The sequence below is a fragment of the Myzus persicae genome, unplaced genomic scaffold, assembly GCF_001856785.1.
Source record: "Myzus persicae strain clone G006 unplaced genomic scaffold, MPER_G0061.0, whole genome shotgun sequence".
Lineage (NCBI taxonomy): Eukaryota > Metazoa > Arthropoda > Insecta > Hemiptera > Aphididae > Myzus > Myzus persicae.
This window is the reverse complement of record NW_019104167.1, coordinates 943-26,486: the sequence shown is the minus strand read 5'-3', so window position 1 is coordinate 26,486 and position 25,544 is coordinate 943. Positions and strand designations below refer to the sequence as shown.

The 25,544-nt window shown below is 34.5% G+C and overlaps 2 protein-coding genes across 5 annotated transcripts; one reads left to right on the top strand and one right to left on the bottom strand.

Moving 5' to 3' along the window:
* Positions 1-275: 275 nt before the first annotated feature.
* On the bottom strand, positions 276-2,590 carry LOC111039514. Its single transcript, XM_022323055.1, has 4 exons — positions 2,347-2,590; positions 922-1,016; positions 640-839; positions 276-579 (listed from the first exon to the last, which is right to left on the bottom strand). Exons 1-4 carry the CDS (start codon positions 2,464-2,466, stop codon positions 335-337), a joined length of 660 nt encoding a protein of 219 aa, XP_022178747.1. The 5' UTR covers positions 2,467-2,590; the 3' UTR covers positions 276-334.
* A 191-nt stretch (positions 2,591-2,781) lies between these two features.
* Positions 2,782-21,286, top strand: LOC111039513 (mediator of RNA polymerase II transcription subunit 13-like). 4 transcript variants are annotated; one of them, XM_022323053.1, is made up of 24 exons: positions 2,782-3,104; positions 11,296-11,662; positions 11,732-11,816; positions 11,911-11,994; positions 12,054-12,211; positions 12,275-12,436; positions 12,551-12,715; positions 12,781-13,006; positions 13,114-13,239; positions 13,787-14,411; positions 14,482-14,667; positions 14,773-14,904; positions 14,970-15,239; positions 15,303-15,511; positions 16,670-17,151; positions 17,217-17,557; positions 17,661-18,767; positions 18,844-19,035; positions 19,107-19,411; positions 19,476-19,612; positions 19,680-19,960; positions 20,029-20,406; positions 20,473-20,765; positions 20,829-21,286. In XM_022323053.1, exons 1-24 carry the CDS (start codon positions 3,036-3,038, stop codon positions 20,959-20,961), a joined length of 6,513 nt encoding a protein of 2,170 aa, XP_022178745.1. In that variant the 5' UTR covers positions 2,782-3,035; the 3' UTR covers positions 20,962-21,286. The 4 variants fall into 4 exon arrangements, with proteins under 4 accessions (XP_022178745.1, XP_022178746.1, XP_022178743.1 ...); XM_022323051.1 differs by having other exon boundaries at positions 3,036-3,104; positions 19,473-19,612; XM_022323052.1 differs by having other exon boundaries at positions 3,036-3,104; positions 12,784-13,006; positions 19,473-19,612; positions 20,829-20,961.
* Positions 21,287-25,544: the final 4,258 nt, after the last annotated feature.

The window sequence follows — 25,544 nt, the reverse complement described above, 5'->3', positions numbered from 1 at the left end:
CTGCATTTTTATGTCGACAAGATCAACTAAAATGTTTCCTATTCATTTTTAGAAATAAATGATTTATCGTTAGTTTTGAAAATAATTAACTCCTACAAGGTTATTTTAAAATCATGTCACCTATATAAATATTGAGTTACTTACACTGTAATAATTACACCTTGTGTGATTAGATTATTATAAATGAAACCAATTAGAATTGTTATATAATTGTTTCTACTTGAACAGAAAAATCAAGTTTATTATAAAACACATCATATGACTATATAAGTTTATCAATAAAAATTACTGTTTACTTTTAATATTCTTCTAAAAATTATAATACAAAATAATTTTAATCTTTATAATCATAAGGAGACAAAGTAGTAAATCCTTTGTATTTTTTTTTCGTTTTTAATCCAGTAACCAAGTTGGAACTGCGTGGGAATGCAGTGACACCATCAAACATTAGATCTGTCTCTGGGTGGAACCTATGATAATCGGATAATATATGGAGATTAGGGGGAAGTTCACGATTCTGAAGTGCATCATATGGTACAACTGTGTCTACAGGTGTCTCATAAAATTCAAATACATCACCTATATAAAAAATAATAAAAATAAAAATACTGATCATTATTATTTAGTTTTAAAACTTACCTAAAGTATTCAGAGTATGTAAAAGCGAATTTGGTACTTTATGGTCAACCAGTTCTTCACATTTTTTAAGTAAACGGATTTTTTCATTTTTATTAAGTGTGTATGACACATTGGTTTGATTAACTGTATTATTTGCTATTTTTATTATGACATTCCTGATATCTAATGGAGGATCATATTCTTTAAGTGGCCTTAAAAACCTAAACATATAAAATATAATATTAATTATAATTTGAATAATTGTTTTAATACATAACATTATTTAAAAATATATCAACCAACCCTCTTGATGCTATGGCCTTGGCATTTCCTTCAAATTTGCTTCGTGGCGGTACCCATGGTATACTTCTTTTTACTTTTTTGTGTAAATATCTAGCCTGTAAACAAACCAAATGAGTTATAACTTAATTAATAAATCAAACAATATTTGTAGTCAAGGTCATATTCAGGAAAAATGTTTTTTTCCTGGCAGGGTGAGAGTGAATATCATAGTAAGTGGTGTATCAAAGAATTTAAATTGTTATAAGGGCAAATGCTTCATCTAAAATTGAGAAATACAATAATTATAATTATATGCAATAAGTAATTACTAATAATATATATAATGGGAAGTGTCAAATAGAGTGGTAATAAATTCAATTTCAATAATGTATATTAAAGTTTTTACAATGGATAACACATTAAAAAAAAATGATTTCCGATTCATTTGCTTTTGAATTTATTACATGAATAGTATAAGACTAATAATTAATAATAACCATTGTGTGATTAAAATACTTTCCAAAAACATGGCACTATGCAGTGTAATTGCTATTTCTTTTATGCTAATGTTGGATAATTGGATCCAAATAATGGATATCCATAAGACCATAAACCAATTAATACGCGAATCATCAACCAACGATAATATTATTATTTTATTTGAAATCTTCTAATTTTAGTATTATATTATAGCTTACAGAAATACTGCCAGTAAGCAATATAATTTTTACTATATTAGTTAAAAATATGTACAATTATGGCCACGCGAGTACACTTGTGACTACAATTACTGACAATATTTAATATTACTAAGAAAGTAAAGGTCTAAAATAATTAAAAGCACGATAGTATTATCCTAAATCCCAATTCCTATTCCTAACAGAAAATATAAAAATATTTATAATTAAGACGTTACATCTACTTAGTTCGGTGAGCGGGAAATTCCCGGTTGTCGTGTGAGTCGGCACTGGTAGAAGACGGCGGCGCCGGCCAAAACAATATTATTTTATCAATACACCAGATTTTGATAGTGATTTTATTTGCACTGACGCCGCCAACAATATTAATGTGATAAAAAACATAATATGATCCGAGACTGTAAGACACATCCAGTTACAACGTCTAATTAACGTCATCATTACTATTTTTAATAATCGTTTGGTAAATATTATTGCTGTCTTGTCGGTTCGTCGGTAAAAACGAATCCTAACTCATTTTGCGATCACCGACGAGTATCGTACCAAAATTACGGCCATAACCTTCAAAAGGTTACATCGTCCAACACTTTGACATGACGAAAACAATTAAAACACGTACGATATCGTTCAAGACGAAAACGTTCGTATTTGTGTTGCGAAAATTAATTCATCGACATTCGACATTATCTCTGCGATCACGCGAATTAATGTAACACGACTACGGTTGTCGCGAATTCTTATAGTTTACCTGGACGCCGAATAGGTCGTACAAATTCGTTGCGGCGCCGTTGTTGTTGTTGTTGGAATTCACCGATAATAACAATCGCAGTGAGGCGCCCGAGCGATTTGAAACGTATCCGGCCATCATCGTCGCAGTAATCGTAGCTTTTAAAAGTTAAAATAAACTATAATCTATAATATCGTCGATTTGTTATCATCATCAATTGCGTACATATCGTGAATTCGTGATATACCATATACCTACTTCGGTGGTGCTGGGGCGGCGTATGTTTTTACCGCAGTGGCCGCAATTCTGGTTACCACTGTGTTAACCATGTGACGGGTGTTGAGCCAATCGGGTGCGCAGGTCCTTCGGGTTGTGAGTGCGTGCGAGAGTGAGTGCGTGCGTGCGTGCGCGAGTGTGTGTGTTGGTGTGTCCGCCATTTTACGCGACTCGCCGTCGTCGAACATGAACAACAACGCAGCTCCGGGCGCATCGGATAATGATTGTCGCGTTTCCGGCCTGTGATTATGTCCGTACGCGTTATTGACGCACGTCCGTCGTTCGGCCGAAACTGTTTCGCGTATACCGTCGCGTCGTCGTGGTCGTGGTGTCCGCGGTCCGCCGGCGCCTCAGCCGTGGTGTTTGTGTGACGTCCAAGACGTCGCCGTCGTCGTCACAGCAGCCGTCGTACCAGGCAAAATGTCCAATGAAAAATGACTCACTCCAGCCATCAGACCAACGGTGCCAGCTTGGAGGATTGCCACACAAACTTCTTCGCCCTGGTGAGTACTTAGTTACTATTAGTGGCATCCGTTTTACATCGTTGTTTCTTTAAAGCCGCGTAGGTAATAGGTAATTTATACCTATAGGTTAACGTAAAGGAATTTTACGCATATGATGTTTAACCATCGCTGTCACGACCACTCACAAATGGAAAACTCAAACATTAATTTTTCTCGATGGCCAACAGCCCCTCGTTCATACCCCATCAAATATTCTTCCAGATCATGTAGCTCTCCTCTAATCTGAAGACTGGTATCCACCGGATAATAAACATTGAACACTGTTGACTTGTCTTTAGATGCTGGTCGCCTGTATGATGCAATTGCATGTCACAATAATTCTAGCCCCAACATATCACATAGCCAAATGTTTACATATCGTGTATTGGTCAATGGCTTTGCCTAGAGCTTTTCTCGGCCTGTTGGAATACAAATGCGTAATAGGTCCAAACTAAAAATCTCAATGAAGATCTTCAAACACTGCAAGTAGAATTCATTTGCGGTTTATACCCATTGACTGCATGTTGACCTATTTAGAAAACTCAACTTTCAATTATTTTCTGTCTGTTAGATATATCAAGTTTAAAGTTTAAGGTTTTTCCTATTACGTTTTACTATATAACTGTTGGTAGAAAATGTCTGTTTACACAATATATCTTATTCAAATCCAATCAATGTCCGTACGTTGATACCTACTTGTAAGGATTAGATAATATCAAATTCTAGCGTAATCTTTGTTTATTTTACACAAAACAAAGTTTTTTTTAAAAAAAAAATGGTGTCACAGAAAAGGCCTGACAAATACAATTACCTAAGTATTACATTTTATTCAGCTTTAAAAATATCAGTTATTTTTCTATACTATTCCTTTTTATTTATTTATGTATTTTAAGTTCAAAATATATTATTTGTGTTCTTAGTTAGGATTTCAATAGTCCTATATTTCTAAATGATAGAAGGGTCATACGTTCTTAGGTCATCAATGATAATAGATAAGTATTTCTTAACTTAATATAAAATGTAAACTGTTTTCCTGTTCCATTTTAGCTACCTACCTAAAGATTTTTTTCTAGTTTATGGATTTTGACTGAAGCGTGATACCTTTAAGTACTTATAATGTATAATATATAAACATTGACATATTTTGTTTCTGCAATTACTTTCATAATAAAAAACCACTATATGATTTATAACAAAGATTTTCCATTTTAAATATATATATATATCAAGCTAATTTTTGATATTTAATTAAGAGAATTCTAAGAATAATATTAAGGTGTTACCTAATAAATGTTAAAAAATATAGATACTCGCCTAATATTCTAATTTTTTTTAATTTTAACAATTAATTGTCAATCATAATTATTTTAGTGTTTTTAGGTAGGTTTATCATTCTGCAATGATCACTCCATTTTATTGCCAATTTAGATAAGACGGTAAACAATTTACTTTTCACATCATTAATATTTATCACAGAACTAATGTATCAAACTGTATCATAACATTTTTATTCCTGAAATCATAGTATTTAGGTAGGTTGTATGTAGTAATACTATATTTATGCTAGTTTAAAATATGAAAATCTGTGTTAGTTGCTATATTTTATAGAAACTCTAAACCAATTTGTTACTTTTCGAATGTTGGTCAAATATTATCATCCCGGCAGTTCTGGTTTTCAAATTTATATATAGGTAACTATTTGTATTAATAAATTCTTAGTAAATAAATGTATGATTTTTGTTTATTTTCCTTTCTATTAACTTTAAAAGAAGTTTACCTATTATCTAAGTCTAATAGAACATACCTATGATGAATACAGAATTAAAGTATTAAAATTATAGTATGTGGATGTGTATTAGGTAGTCGGTATAGGATTTTATTTTCAAAAATAAAATATGAAATGATAACAATACAATTTACATTCAAAACAGATGTTCATTTTTCTACTTTTATTTTAGTAAATTATGTATCTGTGTCCTATTCTTCAGTTTATGTATACTAAAACTTGCCACCTTAATTTACACAGGTTTTAAACACAAATGATCTTCAAAAATATTTTCCCTTGCTAGTTAGTACAATATTTATGTTAGTGATAACTGATAAGAAAACAACATATATACAGACTTCAAAGCAACATTAAATTTGTTATTAAGTTTTTTTACTATTGTATCTTGGTCAATTAGTTTACAATTCTTAGATTTCTAATTAAGTAATAGCAGGTATAAATAAAAACTAGGTAAAAATGACTGAACTGCTAAGATAACTATTAGAAGATAATTAAAAACAATTATATCGTCCCTACTAAAAAATAACATTGTAAAGCATTATTGATGATCATTGTCTAGGTTTTGTTTATTGGCAAATGTCCGGAGGGTTAAATTTTTCAATGTTTTTGTTTTTACCAAATCAATTATCCCAACGTTTTCCTCTACTATTATAGTGGTAATGTAAACAACTGATTAGATATTCGTAATCAAATTCCAAAACAATTTGTTTTGCTATAAATTAAGATTTGTGCACCGGGTAGGTTGGGTACGATACTACCACCACTACTTGTCAACGAATTACGTTTTATCAGACAAGAATTTATTACTTCGTCGCTATAAATATCTACGAAATCTTACAAGGTGAGATACTAGCTTAATCGAAAACGTATTTTCGAACAATATTGCGCTTATCGTCAACAACAAAACGGGTCGTGGCTTTCGTTGTTATTATTATTGACTATTTCTTTATCAAAACGCGGCGCCGAGACGCGTGCACGTAGATAAGCGGACGCATGGCAGTAGTAAACTTTGCATTCACCCCGTGAAGACAATATCGAGTATCGACTCGGGTATTCACAAAAATAATCAGTAGTTCGATACTAATATAATTATAACACCTATATATTAATCAATTTCTTGAAAATAGATTCTAGTAATTCTAGATTCGGTAAATATTTTTTCCCCCGTAAAATAGACGTAGGTACTATAATACATGTATATTATATATATATATCCTCGCTACTACTCTAAGTATATACGCGCCTCTCGCGCGCGCGCGTACACACACACAAACACAGGCTATGTCCTGCGTATTTTCAAACCGCTTTCAGTGGTTCCCAAAAGCGGGCGTCCGACATTATCAATTGTTTTTTTTTTTCATTTTTTTCTCATTCGAAAATTTCGTAAACATTTCCGTATCGGTTAAATATTGATTTTTCCCGCGCCCGCCGGAAGACCTTCGTTGTTGTCACCGCCTCCACCGCCGCCGTAAATTCGCCCGCCTAATAGTCGCACCCGCTCGTTTTCTTTCTTTATAGAATAGATGTCATCGTGAAAAATTCATATTTGCTGCTATTGTGTACATTGTGGCGTTTCGTCTGTGGTCCACAATGGTGTCTATGGTAGACGCCGGGCGGCGGCGACGAAATTCATAATATTTTTAGTGTTTGGCCGTCTACGGTGCACGACCCGGCTTGTTGTGTAGCGTGTCGCGTGTGTGTATATTAAAAATCGACTATCGTATTTATCAGACTATGATTTCATTATTTATAATGTTTAACGGGTTTGTTATTACACCTCTGTTGTCGTTTTTCACTGTTGCTATACATTTAGATCCCTCTTTGATAAAATACATCTCTAGAATAGTTTTCTTGGCAGTTCACGTCCTCAAAGTATACTTCATATAAGTCTGTTATATTAGTCACACACAGATGAGATAGCCACATGGCCATCGATGAATTTTTTTATTTTGTAAATCGTTGTGCTTAATCTATCATAAAATAATATGCCTTCATAAGCACTCGTTCTATTTTTCGACCCGGTCCTCCCTCCCGTAAAAGTGGCCGTGGCGGTGACTACGACTATCGTTGACATACTCAAGAATTCCATGTGTCCGCCTTTGCGTCGTTCAAGGTGCACAAATAATATTATTAAATAATAGTATCATATCATTATGTTGTTGCGTGCCGGATAGTTGTAATAATGTGTACGGATTAAAAAAAAACTGGATTATTGGTTGTGCTCTGGTGGGGAGAGTTGTGTCGTTATCCGTAGAGGTGTTTCACCCTTTACGGGGAATACGAGTCGGAGGGATAATACTATAATAGCACGATTTCGCTGGGGTGATAAACGGTGGTTGGTGGTGGTCTCGTCGGCGTCGCGGCGGTAGCGTTTACCCGATAATAAACACGTTTGTAATGAGTGTGTACTTCACCACTCCACCAATCCGTAGTGGATAATAACACTGCACACGTTTAATGTAATCATTGCCGCCCGCGGCCGGCCGTCACCGCTCTAAAAAGTGACCTGGCCGCAAAATAGGCATTCGCCCCCCTCCCGTCTCGTCCGTCTAGAGGAGCACCTCACTCACTATTACACCAACACTACTGACGGTTTCGCTGAGCGCTGACGGAGGAAACCACCTTTGGCGGCGCTCGGTTGTTTGTCCAGACGTTTTTATTTAATTTATCCCGACATCAGACAATCGCGGTTTCGACCACTGACTGTTCTCTCACCCGTTCGCCCCCTTCCTCATGTCTACAGCCGACGCGCACACCCAAACCCATCGCATCGCGGGTCACTATATTATTATCGGTCTCATTCGTGTTGGTTACTTTTCTCTCGGTCGCGGGGGGAAGCCAACTCGCTGACTGTCACCCATCCCCCCCTCATTATGCGTGGCGAGTTATATTACTACCATGCACTCAATATTTTTACATATTTTACACATAATATTGTACGTAAGTATGTAACGTACGTTCCCTCGGAGTTTCACCGCTGACAGATGTTCTTTTTTCGGGTCGACGGGGCCGCCATCGTGCGGACACGGTGGGAAAACGCGATTATATTAGTAATGATGGGGTGGTGTTGGAGATGCGGTCGCGGTGTACTGTGTAGAGCTGTTGTTGGTGGGGGGCGACGTTGCCGCGCGTTCGGTCACGGTCGGCGATCGTCTTGCGCAAAAATCCGACCGGCTCCGACCTCTTTCACTTCGGCCGGTGTCGTTACGCTGTACGATTTACATGCAGTTTCTTTTGATTGTATTGTTGTGTCGCGGTGGAGGGGACCCCTCTGCCGCCGCAACCACTGTACCTCCGTCGTCGCCGACACCTCTGTAATTCCGCGTACCGTAACAACCGGACGCGTGCAGGGGTTACCAAAATATTGGAAAACATCACAATAATTCGTCTGTTATTTTTTATGATATTGTTATCGTTTCAACCCCCGATTGTTTCAATTTTCAACGACACAAAATAAAACTAACGTAAGACACATTTGTTTTTATTGGGCGATCACTATCCATCACCGACGCTCACCATCTTTTCGACCTTATAATCCATAGGTATTATGATTCTACGAACGAGGTCATGTACTCTCATTTTATGCACGTATATATTTATTTTTTCTCTTGCCCCCCGCTAAAATATACTGCAACGGTGATTTCTTCCCGGTGAAAACGCCTCGCGTTCTTATGATCTCGAACCTAGTATTTATTATTTTCTGTCTCGTTTCCTTACGCTTGATTTTTCGCTCCTCGACCCTCGTATCCGTGGTTTTCTCCATTTTACGCATTCCCCTCCCCCTCGGGGCCAAGTGTTGCCAACTATTCTCCCTCCGAAGTCCACAGCTACTAATTTTATTCTACTACTATTACGGTATGTCGTGGGTGGCCGCCGTATCCTGTGTATACGAACGACGACCGTGTCGAGAAAGAAAAGGAGAAACAATTGTGTCTGAGACATCATTCAGGTTATTAACACCGGTCGGCTGCCGCCCGACCCCGCCACCAGTCTACCTGCAAGGGTTAACGGTGTCTTCTTCTTGCGATGTTCGTTGGTAACTAGTTTATACGGCGCGCGCACTCGCTCTGCCGTCAAATTTCTGGTAAATCTAGAACACCACCCATTCATACACTAAGTATAAATTTATAATATTATGACTAGCAATATTCCGTGCTTGAGAAATTCCGAGAGTTGTAGATTTAAAAATATTATTTGCTTATTGGGTTAACCGCAAAGGCGCTTCGCTTAACAAGTTATTGGTTATACCGTCTATTATATATGGGTACACGTAGGAAGGTATCACACATTTTGCGTGTAAATGTTTAGGTGGGTATTTGAATATGCGCAAGTATTGTTTCTATATTTTTTGAAACTAAGGGTTTTTAACGTACCTACCACTTCTTAAAAATATTATTTATTTTTTACTCCGGCAGGAAAAATGTTTGTTTAAAAGCACTTGTCGGAGCACTCGTTCGTTTCGTTGACGAAAAGGTTGCATTGATTTTTCTGGTCCGAAATTCACTCGGCGGCGAAGGAGTAAAAAGAGGTTGATATAAACGTTAGAAAAAAATATTATTTGTGTACACGTCGTTTGCTAGCATATACGCGCCTACACCTACCCGTCTCTCTGTTATTGTTTATCATATCGTTTGGCGCCCACTGGAATGTGATGGTCCGCCGCACGCACATTGAATGTCCATCGCAACATACACCGGCTGCGGCGACGACGACCTCCACCGTACGGTTTGGTGTAGTAGTAGTATTTATACTATAGTGTACGGTCTAATTGAACTGGTCTGTCTCGAGGGGGTGTCTGAGACGCCATGTCCCCTCCGTTAGCGTCTCGTGATTCGTCGCTCTACTTTTGAAATATTTAGCGTGTACAACGCTATTTTATACGTCCGCTTTTGCCGACGTGGACTTACGGGGATCGTCAAGTACGAAAATTATATATTATATTTGGGTTCAATGTGAATACACGAGTGCGCTCGCGAAAGGGGTATGCCGGCGTGACGCCACAGGGTCGTGTACTCGTGGCTCGGCCACCAGCGGATATTGATTTCGCGACTACCGCGCGGAAGTGGGGGCGGCGGGTCCATGTCTTTGGGAAGACGAGGATGCATAGTCGATAATGCCCCTTCACCGCCGTGCACTACTTCTTCACGAGAACGCGCACTCTTGCCTTCACCGTCGTTCTCGCGCCTTTTTACCGTTCTGCCTCCACCGAAATCTGTGTATTCGGTCGTGGGGTTTTTGTTCGTTTCGTTATTTATTACGCTCTCGTCAAGTCAATTGCACATCACATTATAATTCATTAGATGTCTTACGTGTATACGTGCCTTACGTATATATACACATGTTGTACCACTTCGTAATAAATAATTAAAATATCATCCCGTAGGAAATAATACGTTTTCTTCTACCACTTTGCGCATCGTATCAACTCTTATCGAACCGACTCGTGGCGACCGCACGTGTGCCGTAGCACCGGTCGGTTGTCTGCACAACTAACCCTCCACTAACCCTACCACTGTCTCGTTCCACCCTCTACCCTTGAGCAACCGCGTACATTACACTCACCACTGTGGCTGTTTGTATTTAGGAGGAACGTCATCACCACGTGCCTTCGTAACCGCACAATCAGTGGTAGACTAGTTCGGTATATTATTTAAGTCGATAACACCACACCACCGCCCGTCGGCGTTTCGTACAGCGGGTCGTGCTTGCACTTTTCTAAAATACAAATTTCCTACTGTCTAAATTAAAGTATCAATCCCTCAGTGGTGAAATGCGCACAGCTATCAATGGATGTTTATATTACCGTCATTTTTTGTCGGACTACGGTCAAAATGAATAATTTGGAGAATAACTGAGTGTAACACGATTAATGTCAAAAATACATTTTGATTTTCAGAAAAAAAAAACACTTACCTTCTGATAAATTGCATCCAATTGTTTTGTGCCAAGCGGTTCTTAATAATATTATGTTTGTTTCCTGCTGTCAAATACACAAGATAATATGTCATAAACAATAATGAGTTGAGCGTATGGCGTCAAAAAGCTTTGGGTGTGGGATGGTCAACAAAATATTTAAACTACTAAACTATTTATTTCAACTCAAAAATCACAATGCATAGATTATAGAACAAAACATTACTACTATGTATATTATGTTCAGGATTATGATCTAAGTCTCTGTGTATAACAGTAATGGTACATCTCATAGGATGGGTTGTGGCCCACCCGGCCATCCCCATTTCCATGCCCATGAGTGTAATGCCTGATTAGATTTCTGAATGAGCCATCTCATAGTGTATCGCCCTTCACTGTTTAATAATTGATAAAAAGTCAGAAACCATAACCTCGAATATTTATTTTCTGTGTCCTTGATCAAACTAAACAAATATAAATTTATAATTTTAGACTGACTTATGCGGCATAAAATGGCGTAAGTTTGTTCATTGTTCAGCTGGTCCAGAAGGACCTCCTGACTGGGGAGGTGGTCCTGGTGGTGGAACCAATGCCTGTGGCTCGGTGCTCGAGGATCCTGTGTTATCTAGTTATACAAGATGTTTAACACATGATATGTTGGCTGTATGGCGACGTGTTTCATTACCGCCTGCCAACTCTCAACAGACGTCACTTGATCCCTTGGTTCCTGCACCACCAACACCCATACCAGCTCTCCCACCAGCACTTTCTTTGAAAGCATCGAAAGAACTGTGGATATTTTGGTATGGTGAAGAACCAGATCTGACTGGACTTGTTTCTCCTCAACTTTTACTCAATGGTAACGTTTATTTAAGTTTTAATACAATTTCTGATTCAAATTTTAAAATATTATATATATTATTTGCAGAAGGTGATAATGGATCATGGGAAAGTGGTCTATCTTATGAATGCCGTTCACTTTTATTTAAGGCACTTCATAATTTAATTGAAAGGTAAATTTTGTTTAAAATTATTGGTTATTAATTATTATGTGTATTTCAAAAGTTTATTTTAATTTTAATCTAAAATGTGTTCTTATTATTTCAGATGTTTAATGTCTAGAGAATTTATTCGATTAGGCAAATGGTTTGTACAACCTTATTCATCTTCAGAAAAGTTAGATAGTTCAAGGTAAATTTTCTTATTAAGTAAATATCTTTTAACATAATTTAATGTTCATATTTTTATAGTGCAAGTCATTTGTCATTTTCTTTTGCGTTTTTTGTCCATGGAGAAAGTACAGTTTGTGCTAGCATCGATGTACGGCAACATTCTGTAGTACGAACTTTATCAAAAGAACACTTAGCACAAGCGTCCTCTCAACCTCAAAATGGAACAAATATTCAAGGTAATTTTTTTTTTGTTTTGTTTTTAATATTTAATTATTTTCAACATAATTCTATAATTCTAGTAATGCTTGCACCTTTTGGCCTTGCTGGTACATTAACTGGCCATGTATATAAAAATATGGATGCTGAAACTAGTCGTATGATGGATGAATGGAGTCATTTTTATCCAGTTGTTAATAATAATGGACCTAATGAATTATCTCCTGCAGTAGAAGTTTTAGTTGGTAAGTCTTAATAATTTTCACTAGTTTTTAATTTGATTTCATCAATATTTTTACTTTTAAAATATAAAATGTTAAAAATTATATGATTAGTTGTTTTAATGTGCTTTTTTATAGGTGGTGTAAAAATGAGATATCCATCTTGTTATGTTTTGGTAACTGATTTAGACGACAGTACTGCTGAGTTATATAAAAGTCAGAATACTCATCAAACAACTCCTCAACAGCAACAGCAACAGCAACAACAACCTCCACAGCTGCACCAACAACCACAGCCACAAAGTATTTAATTTAATTTGTTGAGAAATATAAAAATTATTTTAAAATTTAATTTTTTAATTTTGAAGTAGTACCTAAACAACAGTTGTTTGCGACTAAGCATCAACATCATCCAGATACAATAATATATGCTTTGGATAATGCAGTGGCATCCATACCTGAACGAGCTTGGCAAGATTGTGTGCTAGGATCACTACACACAGAGCAGAACCCTCCATCCAGACCTGAATCGCCAACTTTAGGTCAATGGCACTTATCTGATCCATTACAAAAATTAACATGTTCCTGTACAAGGTAAGATGATTTGTATTTAAATGTTGTTATTAAGATGTTAGTGCGATGTTTGTCTTATGGAGCTCTGGAAGTCGATTGGTTTTTGTTATTTGGCCGGCTATTTACAGGTGTAGAAAAACGAGTTCCAAGCACCAGACACAGCCAATCGGCACACCATTCCATAGACGCACTCCCCTCCCTGATATTTTCGTCACTCAGCAGCCGCCACCCGATGCAAACAATACCACCCTCAGGTTTGTCTATTGATGAGACGCTTGGGAGGTGAAATGGTGTTTAAAATAAAACAAATCTTATATTTCTAAACAGGATTCTAGTCTTATCACTTAATTTCAAAGGCCTTTAAATAACAACTGACAGTCTATAATATATTTTTAATCTACATTAACAATTTGTATGTCTGGTTTTTTCGTAATTTGATGAATAGATAAAATAACTTCTAATTTTTTTAAATTTAAAATTGGGAGTATTTTACATTACTTAATTAACTGTGGATGTTTGAATTTTAATATTTAATATAAAATAATTGAGTATTGAATATTTATAATATATTTATATTATAATAACAATATGGTACAAAAATAAATGGCATGAAATGGTGGTGGTGTTGGGTATTATAATTTAAATTGTATACAATTGATGTTATGTACATAATTGCATGAACTATTATATTATAAATAACTAATATAAATGGTTTTTGTCCCCCATTTTTCAATTAATAAGCTTTTTTAAATTAAATCTTCATTGAATCAGTATTTTAATAAATGTTAAATTATTTTTTAGGTCTACACGTCTTTGTCCTACAGATAGTCCTTGTGGGCTAGATTCTGTGCCACCTTTGCCTTCAGTGCCAACCCCTCCATCCGCTGGACAACCAGCTCCACTTTCAATTCCTCCTCCAATGCTTAGTCCACATGATGAAAAAATTCCTATTACACCTCTTTCAGTTGATTTTCAGCCTAAGTCTGTATCATCTGTCTCCAACCAAGTATTTTCACCTTATCCTTCATCTGCTCCTGCTAGTCAGGAACCTGTAAAATCTGGACGAGAAAGTAACTCTGGCACACCTGCACCACCTAGTAATACTGTAAGCATCCCAGCAACAACGCCAACTGCGACAACACCAGTTCCAATGCAAACTCAAAGTTCAAGTGCTTATATTACGTTAAAACGACCGCAGCTCTCATCTAAGGATTATGAAGCAAATTTGGTCGAAGAAGAAATAATGCCATCTAAACTTTTGTATGATTATTCTTGTATTGATGCTTGGTTATATCATCCAGTAAAAAAGTTTAAGCCGATTGTACCTAAGCAAGAACCAATTACAAGAATAAATAATGTGATGGACAATCCAGCATCCCCTCCACAAGTATACATTAGAAGAGATACTAGTGTACCTATTCTTCCAGTAATTTAAAATTACTATATAATATTATATTATTTTAAATAACTTTATTAATTAATAAATTCTTTTTAAGGTTGAACCATCTGAAATTTCAATAAATAATTTTAGCAGCTTTGAAGAATTAAGAAATAATGCTCTTAGATTTAAAGGTGGTCGTTCTGATCCATATGAATTTGATGAGGAAAGTGGGGCTTGTTCTAGCAATAATATTATGATTTCTAATGATTATAAACTTAATACTTCTATGGCTGTGATGAAGGTAAATATTATTATTTATACTTTATTTTCTACATCGTTTTTTAAATAGTTTGAAACTGTTATGAAAAAAGCTCTTTAAACCTAATAATTTTAATTTTGTTTTTAGAATGAAGATATCAAAAAAGAATATGATCCTGGGTTAATGAATGGTAATAGGTGTACGAATGATAGTATGCGGGACCTTGATCATATGTTTGACAATTCTGATGATTTATCTAGTGATGAAGCTGTGGCTGCTGTAAGCATTGAAATTTATTTTCCTTTTTTATTTTGTTTTTCTATTAATAATAATATAATTTATAGTTACAAATGCAAACACCTCCTGGCTCAAATAAACCAGATGATTGTCTTGGAGGAGGGTTGACAACACTTTTAGTGCGACCTCCTAGAGGTAGTGGTGGTGGCAGTGGCGGTGGAGTGTTAAGGCCTGAAGAATTAGTAAAAATGTTTCCAACTCCTCCATCGTTAGAACACAATCCTATAGCATCTCCATGTCCTGACATGGATCTACTTCCACCCCGTACTTACCAAACAAATTCTTACATGGGAAGTCCTCAACATGATCACATAGATGTAGGTTATTCTGAATAAAGTAATTAATGTGTTATTAATATTTATTTGTTTTTCATTTAATAGGATTGGTCGTATGTGTACAAACCTCCAGCCATAGCCAAAATGGTTGGCTCTTCAAAATACGCACCTCTCACAAATCTTCCGAGCCAAAATCTACCCCCGTTAATAGTACCTTCCAATTGTGTTTATAAACCTTCCTCTTTTGTTTACCACGCTTCATCACAACCTCAACAAATTCAACATCATCCACCACAGCCTGAAAAACCAAATCAGTAAGTTCAACATTTTATTTTAAGGGGTTTATTTTTCAATTTTATTTAGATATTAAGTAATAATGCGTTATTAATGGTTATACATTATTTTATTGGTAAAAAATTATTTATATCAAATCCATTTAAAGTATTATTTTTTATTCACATTTCTAAATTTTAGTTCTGTATTTCTGATTTAAACCTTCAATAATAAATGAAGTTTTATATAAAAATAATAAGATAGTTTTCATATTTAACTTGGTAGCTGAAGAAAATTTGTCATGGCTGAGCATGTCTCCTCACTACCAATGATTGGGTGTCGATTTCCAAACAATCAATTAGGTTCTGGCAACGTAATCCTGTCAGCATATGTGCGAACCGGTGTACTTTTAAACTGACTAGAGATATTGACAGACTTTTATCTCAAAATCTTACTTAGTCATCATTAATAACAAACAACAAAAATACACTTTTTATACTTTTTTAAACAAAATTGAAATATTAAATAATAATTTAATGTTGGTTATGGTTCCATATGTAATCTCCCAAGTACATGCAATTGAGTGGTTCATAAAGTGTTTTACAGGGCCACTTAATCAAAATAAACCAAAGTCAACATTCTTACCATCATGAACTTAATAAAATAACTAAACAAAACTTAAAAAATATGGTATACAGTAGATGTTAAGTATGCGGCTTTATTGTGTTCATATGTAATGATTCAATGAATTCAATGATAAATCAATTACCAAAGATATTTAGTAAATTTATGCTAGGTTGATGTCATTTTTGACAAAAACGGATCGCACATATTTTAATTATAATTTACTAACTTCAAGTCAATTCTGACATACTGTAAAAAGAGTTTCATGGTATATTTATCCTTTCAATATCAAAAATTTCAATATCAATTTTATCAAAAATTTGTAATTGAAAAGATGACAAAGAAAAACCTTTGCTTATGTATTTTTCATATTTTTAAATTGCTGTATGAACAACTTAAGTGTAACCTTAAATAACATTTTCAAGCTTTTTGGCTGGTCCTTTAAATAGCTCAAAATTAGTCGTATTATTTTGAAAATACCATTGCTTACTGAAAATAAAGTTAAATGAATTGCCCTAATTTTTATTGTGTGATCTTATTTTCATTAATACAATTTTAAACTTGTTTTATTTTAGGATTGTACCTCCGCCGGCATCTTCAGCTAATAACAATTTATTACCAAATATGAATCGCAATAATCATTATCATCATCCAATAATGATGAGTCCATCACCTCATAGTGCACCATGGCCTGGAGGAGGAAATCAATATCACCGACCACCTCAACAACAAATACAACAACATCAACAAGTGCCTCCTCCACCATATAGTCCTGCACTGTCACAGCATCACAATATGAATGTTGTACCCACAAATATGTCTCCACCTGTACCTGAAGCTAACTCAATAGTTGTGAATGTTTTGTTAACTGACTCACTACTTAATGTCTTCCGAGATCATAATTTTGACAGTTGCACATTGTGTGTGTGTAATGCTGGTCCAAAAGTGGTTGGTAATATCAAAGGTACGGATGCAGCTGTTTATCTTACTCATACATTGACTCCTAACGGATACTCATCTCAGTATCAACAACATCATATGTCTGTGGGAATACCTGGTAAATATTTAAATTTTTATAATCATTAGTAATTTACTTGAATTAATGTATTTAAACTATTTTAGGTGATGAAGATGGAATTCGATGCAGTTGTGGTTTCAGTGCTGTGGTAAACCGCAGATTATCTCATAAATCGGGATTGTTTCCGGAAGATGAGGCTGAAATAACTGGACTTATTGAAGATAGCCCTGTGCGTGTAGATGATAACTCTATGAACCCGGATGTTTTAGAACTAGTTAGGGAACAATGTGCTGCTGTAATCTATAGTTCTTGTAGTTCTCTAGTACGGGCAGCAGCAAAGTTTCCCATAAATCATCCACCTCAAACTGCAACTGTCAATATGCTAGAATTTACAGATACTAATCAAGTTGCTCTACTTGCTCTAGAACAAGGGAGATTGGCTAAGGTTTGTATAACAAATTATTGCATAGTCTAGTAAATTTTTTTGTTTTATAGACTATGAAGTATTTAAGTATTTATTTACTTATTTTAAATATTATTTTGTACAGTTGGAAGGTGGAATGAATAATCATTGGCAAGTTGAACATCACCGTTGGCCTGGTCATCACCAACAGTCATTGCCACCGTTGAATAATAATTCTCCACCTGTGCATAGATGGGCTTACAGTCAAGCACCGGGACCTCGTAGCAGCAGGCAGCTTATAAGGGTTATGAGGACATTACAACCACTTTTACAAGAAGCTATTCAAAGAAGAAGTGTAACTACTAGGTTATGGGAACCTTACACTGTCACTGGACCATTAACTTGGCGACAATTCCATCGATTGGCTGGTCGGGGTACTGAAGATAGATGTGAACCACAGCCCATTCCTCCCATTCTGGTTGGACATGACAAAGATTGGGTAGCCGTTGCTCCTTTAGCGCTTCATTATTGGGATAAATTATTACTAGAACCTTTTTCATATTCACGAGATGTTGCATACATAGTTGTTAGTCCAGATAATGAATTTATTTTACAAAGAACAAGAGCATTTTTCAAAGAATTAAGTGCAGCTTATGAAATAAATCGATTAGGTCGCCATTGTCCAATTACAAAAGTATTACGAGATGGTATTCTTAGAGTTGGCAAATCAGCTGCTGCAAAATTAGCTAAAGAACCTGTAGACGAATGGTTCTCGATGTTGGGTGAAAATCATCAATCGTCTATGTTAAAATTATACGCCCAAGTTTGTCGTCATTATTTAGCTCCACAACTTTCTCAATTTTCTATGGATAAGACGTTATTGGATCCACCAGAAGGTAGTATTCCAAGGCCTCCACCTTCTCCAATGCCACCACCAGCATCACTGACACCTAACTCAGTGGAATCACCTGTTTCATCCAATGAGCGTGCACCCACTCCTAAGAGTGATGGGTTAGATGATTCCTCTAGTGGTTCACAGGCTGATAAAAGTTTTAATAGTAATGGAGATAACAGTCACTGTGAAGAGGATGATGGAGAAGTGCCAGCCATTGTTATTTATCTTGTTGAACCCTTTTCAATTGGCAAGGATAGTAGTAACCTTGCTAGGATTGCTTGTCATGGGCTTTTACGATGTTATAATACAGTTTTGGCTACACTTCCAGAAGCTATACGATCAAATATTTCAGTACAGGTGATTTTTAATTTTGCAATAAAAAAAAAAAATAATTGTTGTATGTTGTATTCAATTTGTGAATTTCAATTTTCAGCTTATATCTTTAGAGAGTGTTTTGGAACTTGGTCGATCCTCAGATCATCTTAAAATGAGTGATAATATGAGAACCTTAGCCCTATCAGTGTTTAGTCAATGTAGACGGTACTTAACTCACACTGCTAATATCAAAGCCTTAACTGGATTTGGCACAGCAGCCATGACTGAATTGTTCTTAAAAAATAAAGATGTTCGTATACTTAAAAATTCCTTAATTGGAATATACTTTTGTACTTACTTGTTTTATGTGCTCTGTTACAGGAAAAAAGCCGAACAGCATATAAAGCATATACTCCTCCTTTTATTTTAGCTAGTTATAGAAATAATAAAACTGGCCGAACAGATAGTGGAATAGCTGGCGATAATATGAGTGGTGGTGGTGATTCATTGTCAAACCTTGGTGGACCCAATGGGACTGGTTCTCCTTCAGGTACCGATCAACAATGTTCTGTACTTTATGCCAGTTATTGTATATCAGAAGATCAAAGGTGGATATTGGCTACAGCAACCGATGAACAGGGAATTCTATTAGAAACCGCTACAATTAATATATATGTACCAAACAAGTAAGAAGTATTACTTTTATGTTATAATAATGAAGTTATTTAATATGTACTTAATCTTTAGTAGGCGAAGAAAATCTCCAGCCCGAAGAGTTGGCTTACAGAAGTTGATGGATTTCATCTTAGGTGTAATGAGTCAAAGTGTAACACCTTGGCGATTAGTTGTGGGTCGAGTAGGAAGAATTGGACACGGAGAACTTAAAGGTAATTAAACAATATAAATTGCTTTTTATGTTCCGTCAAATAAATATGTGTAACATGTACATTTTAGGTTGGTCGTGGTTATTGAGTCGTAAAGCATTGATGAAAGCATCGCGTCACTTAAAAGAATCTTGTGGCCAATGCAGTCTGTTGTACCAAAAATCTGATGTACCGTCTGTGGTTAGTGCTTGCTTAGTTTCTTTGGAACCTGATTCTTCTTTAAGACTGATGACAGACCAATTCACACCTGATGAACGCTTTAGCCAAGCATCTGTTGCTTGTCAACTCTCCACGCCTCGTGATGTTTCAGCAACTCATATACTAGTATTCCCAACATCAGCTACAACCCAGGTAATTATTTATAATGGATGTAGGCTATTACTTATTAACAATCTTATATAAATTTCTTGACATTTCAGTCCTCGCAAACTGCGTTCCAAGAACAACAAATTAATGGTCCTGAACTTGGTGATGATGAATTATTCAGTGCATTTAATGAAGAAGATATGCAAAGTATGGAGGGAATGGGTGATTTCAACGACATATTTAGCACATGGAATGATTCGGATGCTGTGGGAAACACGAGCTTGGGTCTTCCGAGTGGTGGTGTTTCCGGGGTTTTAGGTGGTCCTAGTAGTAATGTTATAGGAGGTGTTATGGGCTCTGGATCATTGGGTGGTTCCATAGGAATGGGTCGAGGGTCAATGGGGCCCAGAGGAGACTGTTCTTCTCAACCTGGTAGTCCACCATCTTCACAGCCTTGTAGTCCTTTTGCTTGTGGATCTTCTTCATACAGAGTAAGAAGATGAATGTTATGAGATTAATATAGTAATTTTTATAATATATAATGATTTTCTATTCAGAATGGTGGTAGTTGTATTGATGGCCATGAAGAAGTGGGAGCATTACTCCAACAACCACTGGCTCTAGGCTATCTAGTATCTACCGCACCAACGGGACGTATGCCCACGTGGTTTTGGGCGTCATGTGCACCTGACATAGAAAAATGCAGTCCTGCTTTCCTGAAAAGTGCATTGCACATGCATACTGTACAATTACCTAATAATGCTGATCCGGCAGCTGCAGATCTCCTTCATCCCACATCTGCGGTTTCAGCACATCCACTAGATTCTCAATATACCACAGATGTCCTAAGGTAATAACTAATAATCAAATTTCATAGATATCAAATATTGATATTAATTTAATAATTACACAGGTATGTCTTGGAGGGTTACAATGCATTATCATGGTTATCATTGGACTCAAACACTCATGACAGGATGTCTTGCTTGCCTATACACATGCAAGTACTAATGCAGCTTTACCACACTATGAATGCTCTGATATGACGGTAACATGTTTTTCGAATAACATAGTTAAATTTTCGTGAAACATTTCCTCTATTGTTTCAGTTAATTTTAGGTCAATTAAGGTGATATTTAATTAATGTAAATTTTTAGCTTTATTTTAAGAAAAATATATAAAAAAAAAAACAAAAACAAAAGAAAAATAACTGGACACCATTTTAGTGTAGAAAAATGTTAATTACAAATTTTTAACGAATAACATATATGTAATATCTAGGTACCAATGGATAGTAAATTTTTTAGGGCAATTTTATTTTAAACAATCCGTTATAGGCGAATTGTGAATGTAATAATATTATTATTGTTCTTGATACATTATTTTTTTCTTTTTTTTAATGACAATTTATGTTCAAATTGTCAAGGAACGAGTTACCATAAAATATTGTGTCGTTTTAATGGTTGTTCATATTTAAGTTTTTTTTTTTGTATAATATAATTTATTTCTCCTTTTTTATCTTACTAAATTATTATTTTTTTTTTAGTAAATGTCAATTTTAGTCACATCTAAATGTGATTGTTGTTGTGTTTTAATGTCTTAGCTTTATATATTCTTTTTTTTTGGGCTTTTATTTCCCCTTCCTTTGCCGTTTTTAAATCGGACTACTTGTATAATATTTATTTATAAATGTATTTTGGTTTATTATCGTATATTATTATCATTATTGAATTGTACATATATACATATATATATATATATATTTTATTAACTATTTATGTAAAATATTTATCAAATTGACCAAAAAAGAAAAAAAAATCCTGTAGAACTCCAACAGAATTGTAGCCAATTTGAACAAATTAAATTATATATTTATTCTAACCAAAGTCAATATTTATACATAAAACATTTTCGAATAATAATGCAATTAATATTATAATTAAATTATTTTAGTTTTTTTTTTCGTTTTGTACAGGTCTATAGCATGTAAAAAATAATATTAATAAATTATTAATGTTACAAAAATTATTATTACAATACACATTTTAAGGTTTGTACAAACATAACAAAGGAATACAGGCGGATTTTAATATTATTATTGTGAATATTATATAATATATAAAATAATAATAACTTGTACGCAGGCAATGTTAATGTTATTCCAATGAAAAACAACATTTGAAAAAAAAATTATATGAGTTGTTATTTATTCAATTATTTAAATATTACCTTATCTTAGCTATAAAAAAAAAGTTAAATATCTGTGGAATAGTATATGTTAAATTCTACTCGATGTGAAGAATGCATGTATTGATATTACATCATTATTTATTTATTAATTTTACATTTTGAATGACCAACATGGAATGCATTGATTCAGCAACAATGTTTTTGTATTCATTAATTATTATCTTTATCTGTAAATACTTAGGTAAATACTGGAATTGTGCTCAAAAAGTTTGAATTCGTCCATCTATAACCTTCAACCAAATACTTTTTTTTAAATTCTTTTTGCATTGTTAACTATTAACCTGTGGGATGCACTGCTGTGTACTATCTCCCGGTTTGAAAAGCGTTTTTATGAAGAGTCCATTTTTTGATATATTCAATGGTTTCTGTTAGCTTAAAGAAGATGGGACAGTTCAACTATTTTAAATATAACGGACATTTTTTTTATGTTAAGATGTGTGACGATCAAGGCAGTGACTTTTACCTTCAATTTTTGTGAATGTTGCTATTTTTGCATAATATTCAATAATAATGTAGACATCAATGGGGGAGGCTAAACATAGTAAATAAAATCTAGGTACTGTAAACCTTTTTTTTCATTATAGATTTTTATATGCAGGGTGATCCAACAAATATGCTCACCCCACTTTTTTTCTTTAATAATGAAGTTTTTCTTCGCCGCTTATGAAGTGTCCTGTGGCGATACAAACCTAAGTTTTTCAAATGAGAACCCCACTTTTTTTCTTTAAATTATTTAGCGTATAATTTTTTTGAGAATTTTGATGTGTCGAAGTCAAAATTTGAATGAGTGGTTTCCTAGTCATTGGACAATTGGTACTAAGGATAATAGTCCATAGACCATAATAGGAATATGCTTATACTGTTTTACACATAGAGTAAGACAAATAGGTAACTAAATAAATCAAGAAAGATTTTACTTGCTATTTACCTAAGTGTTTGACTAAATAAATATAAAATGATGTATTATATTATTTTTTATAGACTATAGATAACAATGTATACTGTATAAGCATATCCTTCTTCCCTATTATAAACTATACAATCCTTAGCACAAAATGCGTAATAACTAGAAAACTACTCGTTCGAATTTTGATTTCAATATATCAAAAATTCTCAAAATAATTATCCTAAATAATTTACAGTAAATAAGTGGGGTTCCCATTTGAAAAACAAAAGTTTGTATCGCCACAGGGTACTCCTTACGTGGAACAAAAAATCTCAAGAATATGAAATTATGGTCTTTGAGTATATTTAAAGATTCCAAAAATCAAATTTTGAAAAACTTCATTATTAAAGAAAAAAAGGGGGTGAGTATACTTGTTGGATCATCCTGTCTAGTACCTAATATGCTATATAATCGTACATAAATGGAGTTTATCGTGTTTGCTCAGGAGAGTATTCAAAAAGGTGAGGAAAATTGGTACAATCTCTCTTAATGGGATTTATATTTTATTTTAGTTTTTTATTTTATAACTAATAAGCAAACCACTTATTTGAGAAACGACGTAAGTCACAAAATATCACAAATTGAGATAGTGAGTGGATTGCTGTGTTATCAAACAGGGATAGATACAGGAATGAAGGCTAGGGGCCCATCCCCCCCAGACATATTATTTCCCAAATGTTTTTAATAATTCTACAGATACTGATATAACTATATTTCAAAGTACATGTGTGTCTGATAATATAATATATTAATAAATAAAAAATAAGATAGTACTAACTTAGTTCATGTTAGAAAGTGATTCCAATATTGTAATTTTACATCAACAAAAAATTGTGCCTCATCCCCAGATCTTTGCTCTGGATCCGTGTCTGTTATCAAATGATAGACGGATCATGTGTGAACATATGCAATAAAAATTATTTTTACCACTGTAAAAAATCAGTATGAAAGGGACACGTAATAACCATGTACCACTGGTAGCTTAAAAACAGTTTTTTCATTTTTCTCCGAATTACCTTTTGTTGACTTACGTCGTATCTCAAATAGGTGGTTCAATTATACACAATAGACGTTTCACACAGCGCATTAGATTCCCGGGAACAGAATTACTTGAGAGGAAATTAAAGGGTTTGGATGGATAATACATTTAATTGATATCTGAAATATTGTAAATAAATAATTTTCAGAAAATGGACATAGTAAATTATCATAGACCAAAACCGTCAATTAGTACAACCTATGGAGAATGAGAAGAGTGCAAGATGACAAATTAAACATTTAAACAAAACTTTTCAACTTATAAATAAAATAAATATAAAAATTTGAAGTATGATAAATACTTAAGTAGTCCACACAACCTATATTTTTTATGATCGAATAGATATATCATCAGCATCAAAACACGGCAAAACCGGTTAGGCATTAAAACGTAAAAAGTCCGATGTGTTTTAAAATACGGTCTTGAAGCCGGCCGGCTCTTCGAGCCAGTATAATTATTAAAAACTTAGATGCATTATTAATTTATTTACCACAAACATTTTTAAAATATATCAAAAAATAGGGTTTTCAATCTTTATCAATATTTATAAATTGTAAATAAAAAGAGTAGGAAATCATAAGTTATAATTTAAAATATGTTTTTGTATTATAAAATGTAGTGTCTTAAAATTACCAATACTATAGGTTTCCTTCCCACTTCATTCCACATATTGTAATTTTTTCCCATATGTTAGCAAAGACCAAACAGATATAATTTCCTATGTGTAATGTACGACGTATATAATCGGTCGTTTGAACGGGGAACCTGCGTGTAACAGTGTATCAAATAAAATGCTTGACGAATTTCAAGTGACGACTGACGGAGTCTCGTACAAGATTCACCGCAATCGGCCACTACTTGAGCCAAAATCCATGCTCAAGGGCGTAGTTGATCATACCGTTGCGCACAAAAACGCCGACTATAGGTTTGTCATTATGAAACGCTAGATTAAGTGTCACAGCCATGTGCGTAGACTTCCTCACCAACAAAAGGCCCGTGGGACCGAAACCCGGGTTTCTACAGGTAAACGGTAAAAAAGACCAAGGAAAAAAAGAACAATTTTTAAAAATTTTAAACAGTGTCCCATTAATCAAAATTCTTTTAAAAAAATTTTTTAATATAATGCATAGACACTTAAGCTATATTTTTGGTATTATTCATTATTATTATTATTTATTATAAAAAAAATACGAAACATAAATTTTTGATTTAGAACGTTCATCGAACTCGGAGACACCTCGAGCATAAATCTCGACTGGATTATTTGTACAGGATGTCTTAGCCATTAATTTCATTTTTGATACTGCTTTCATAACATTTACTTCGGATTGGTTCGCAGGATGATTGTGTTCTGTTGTTACGGTAGGATTTAAAATACTATAGTCCTTAGTATT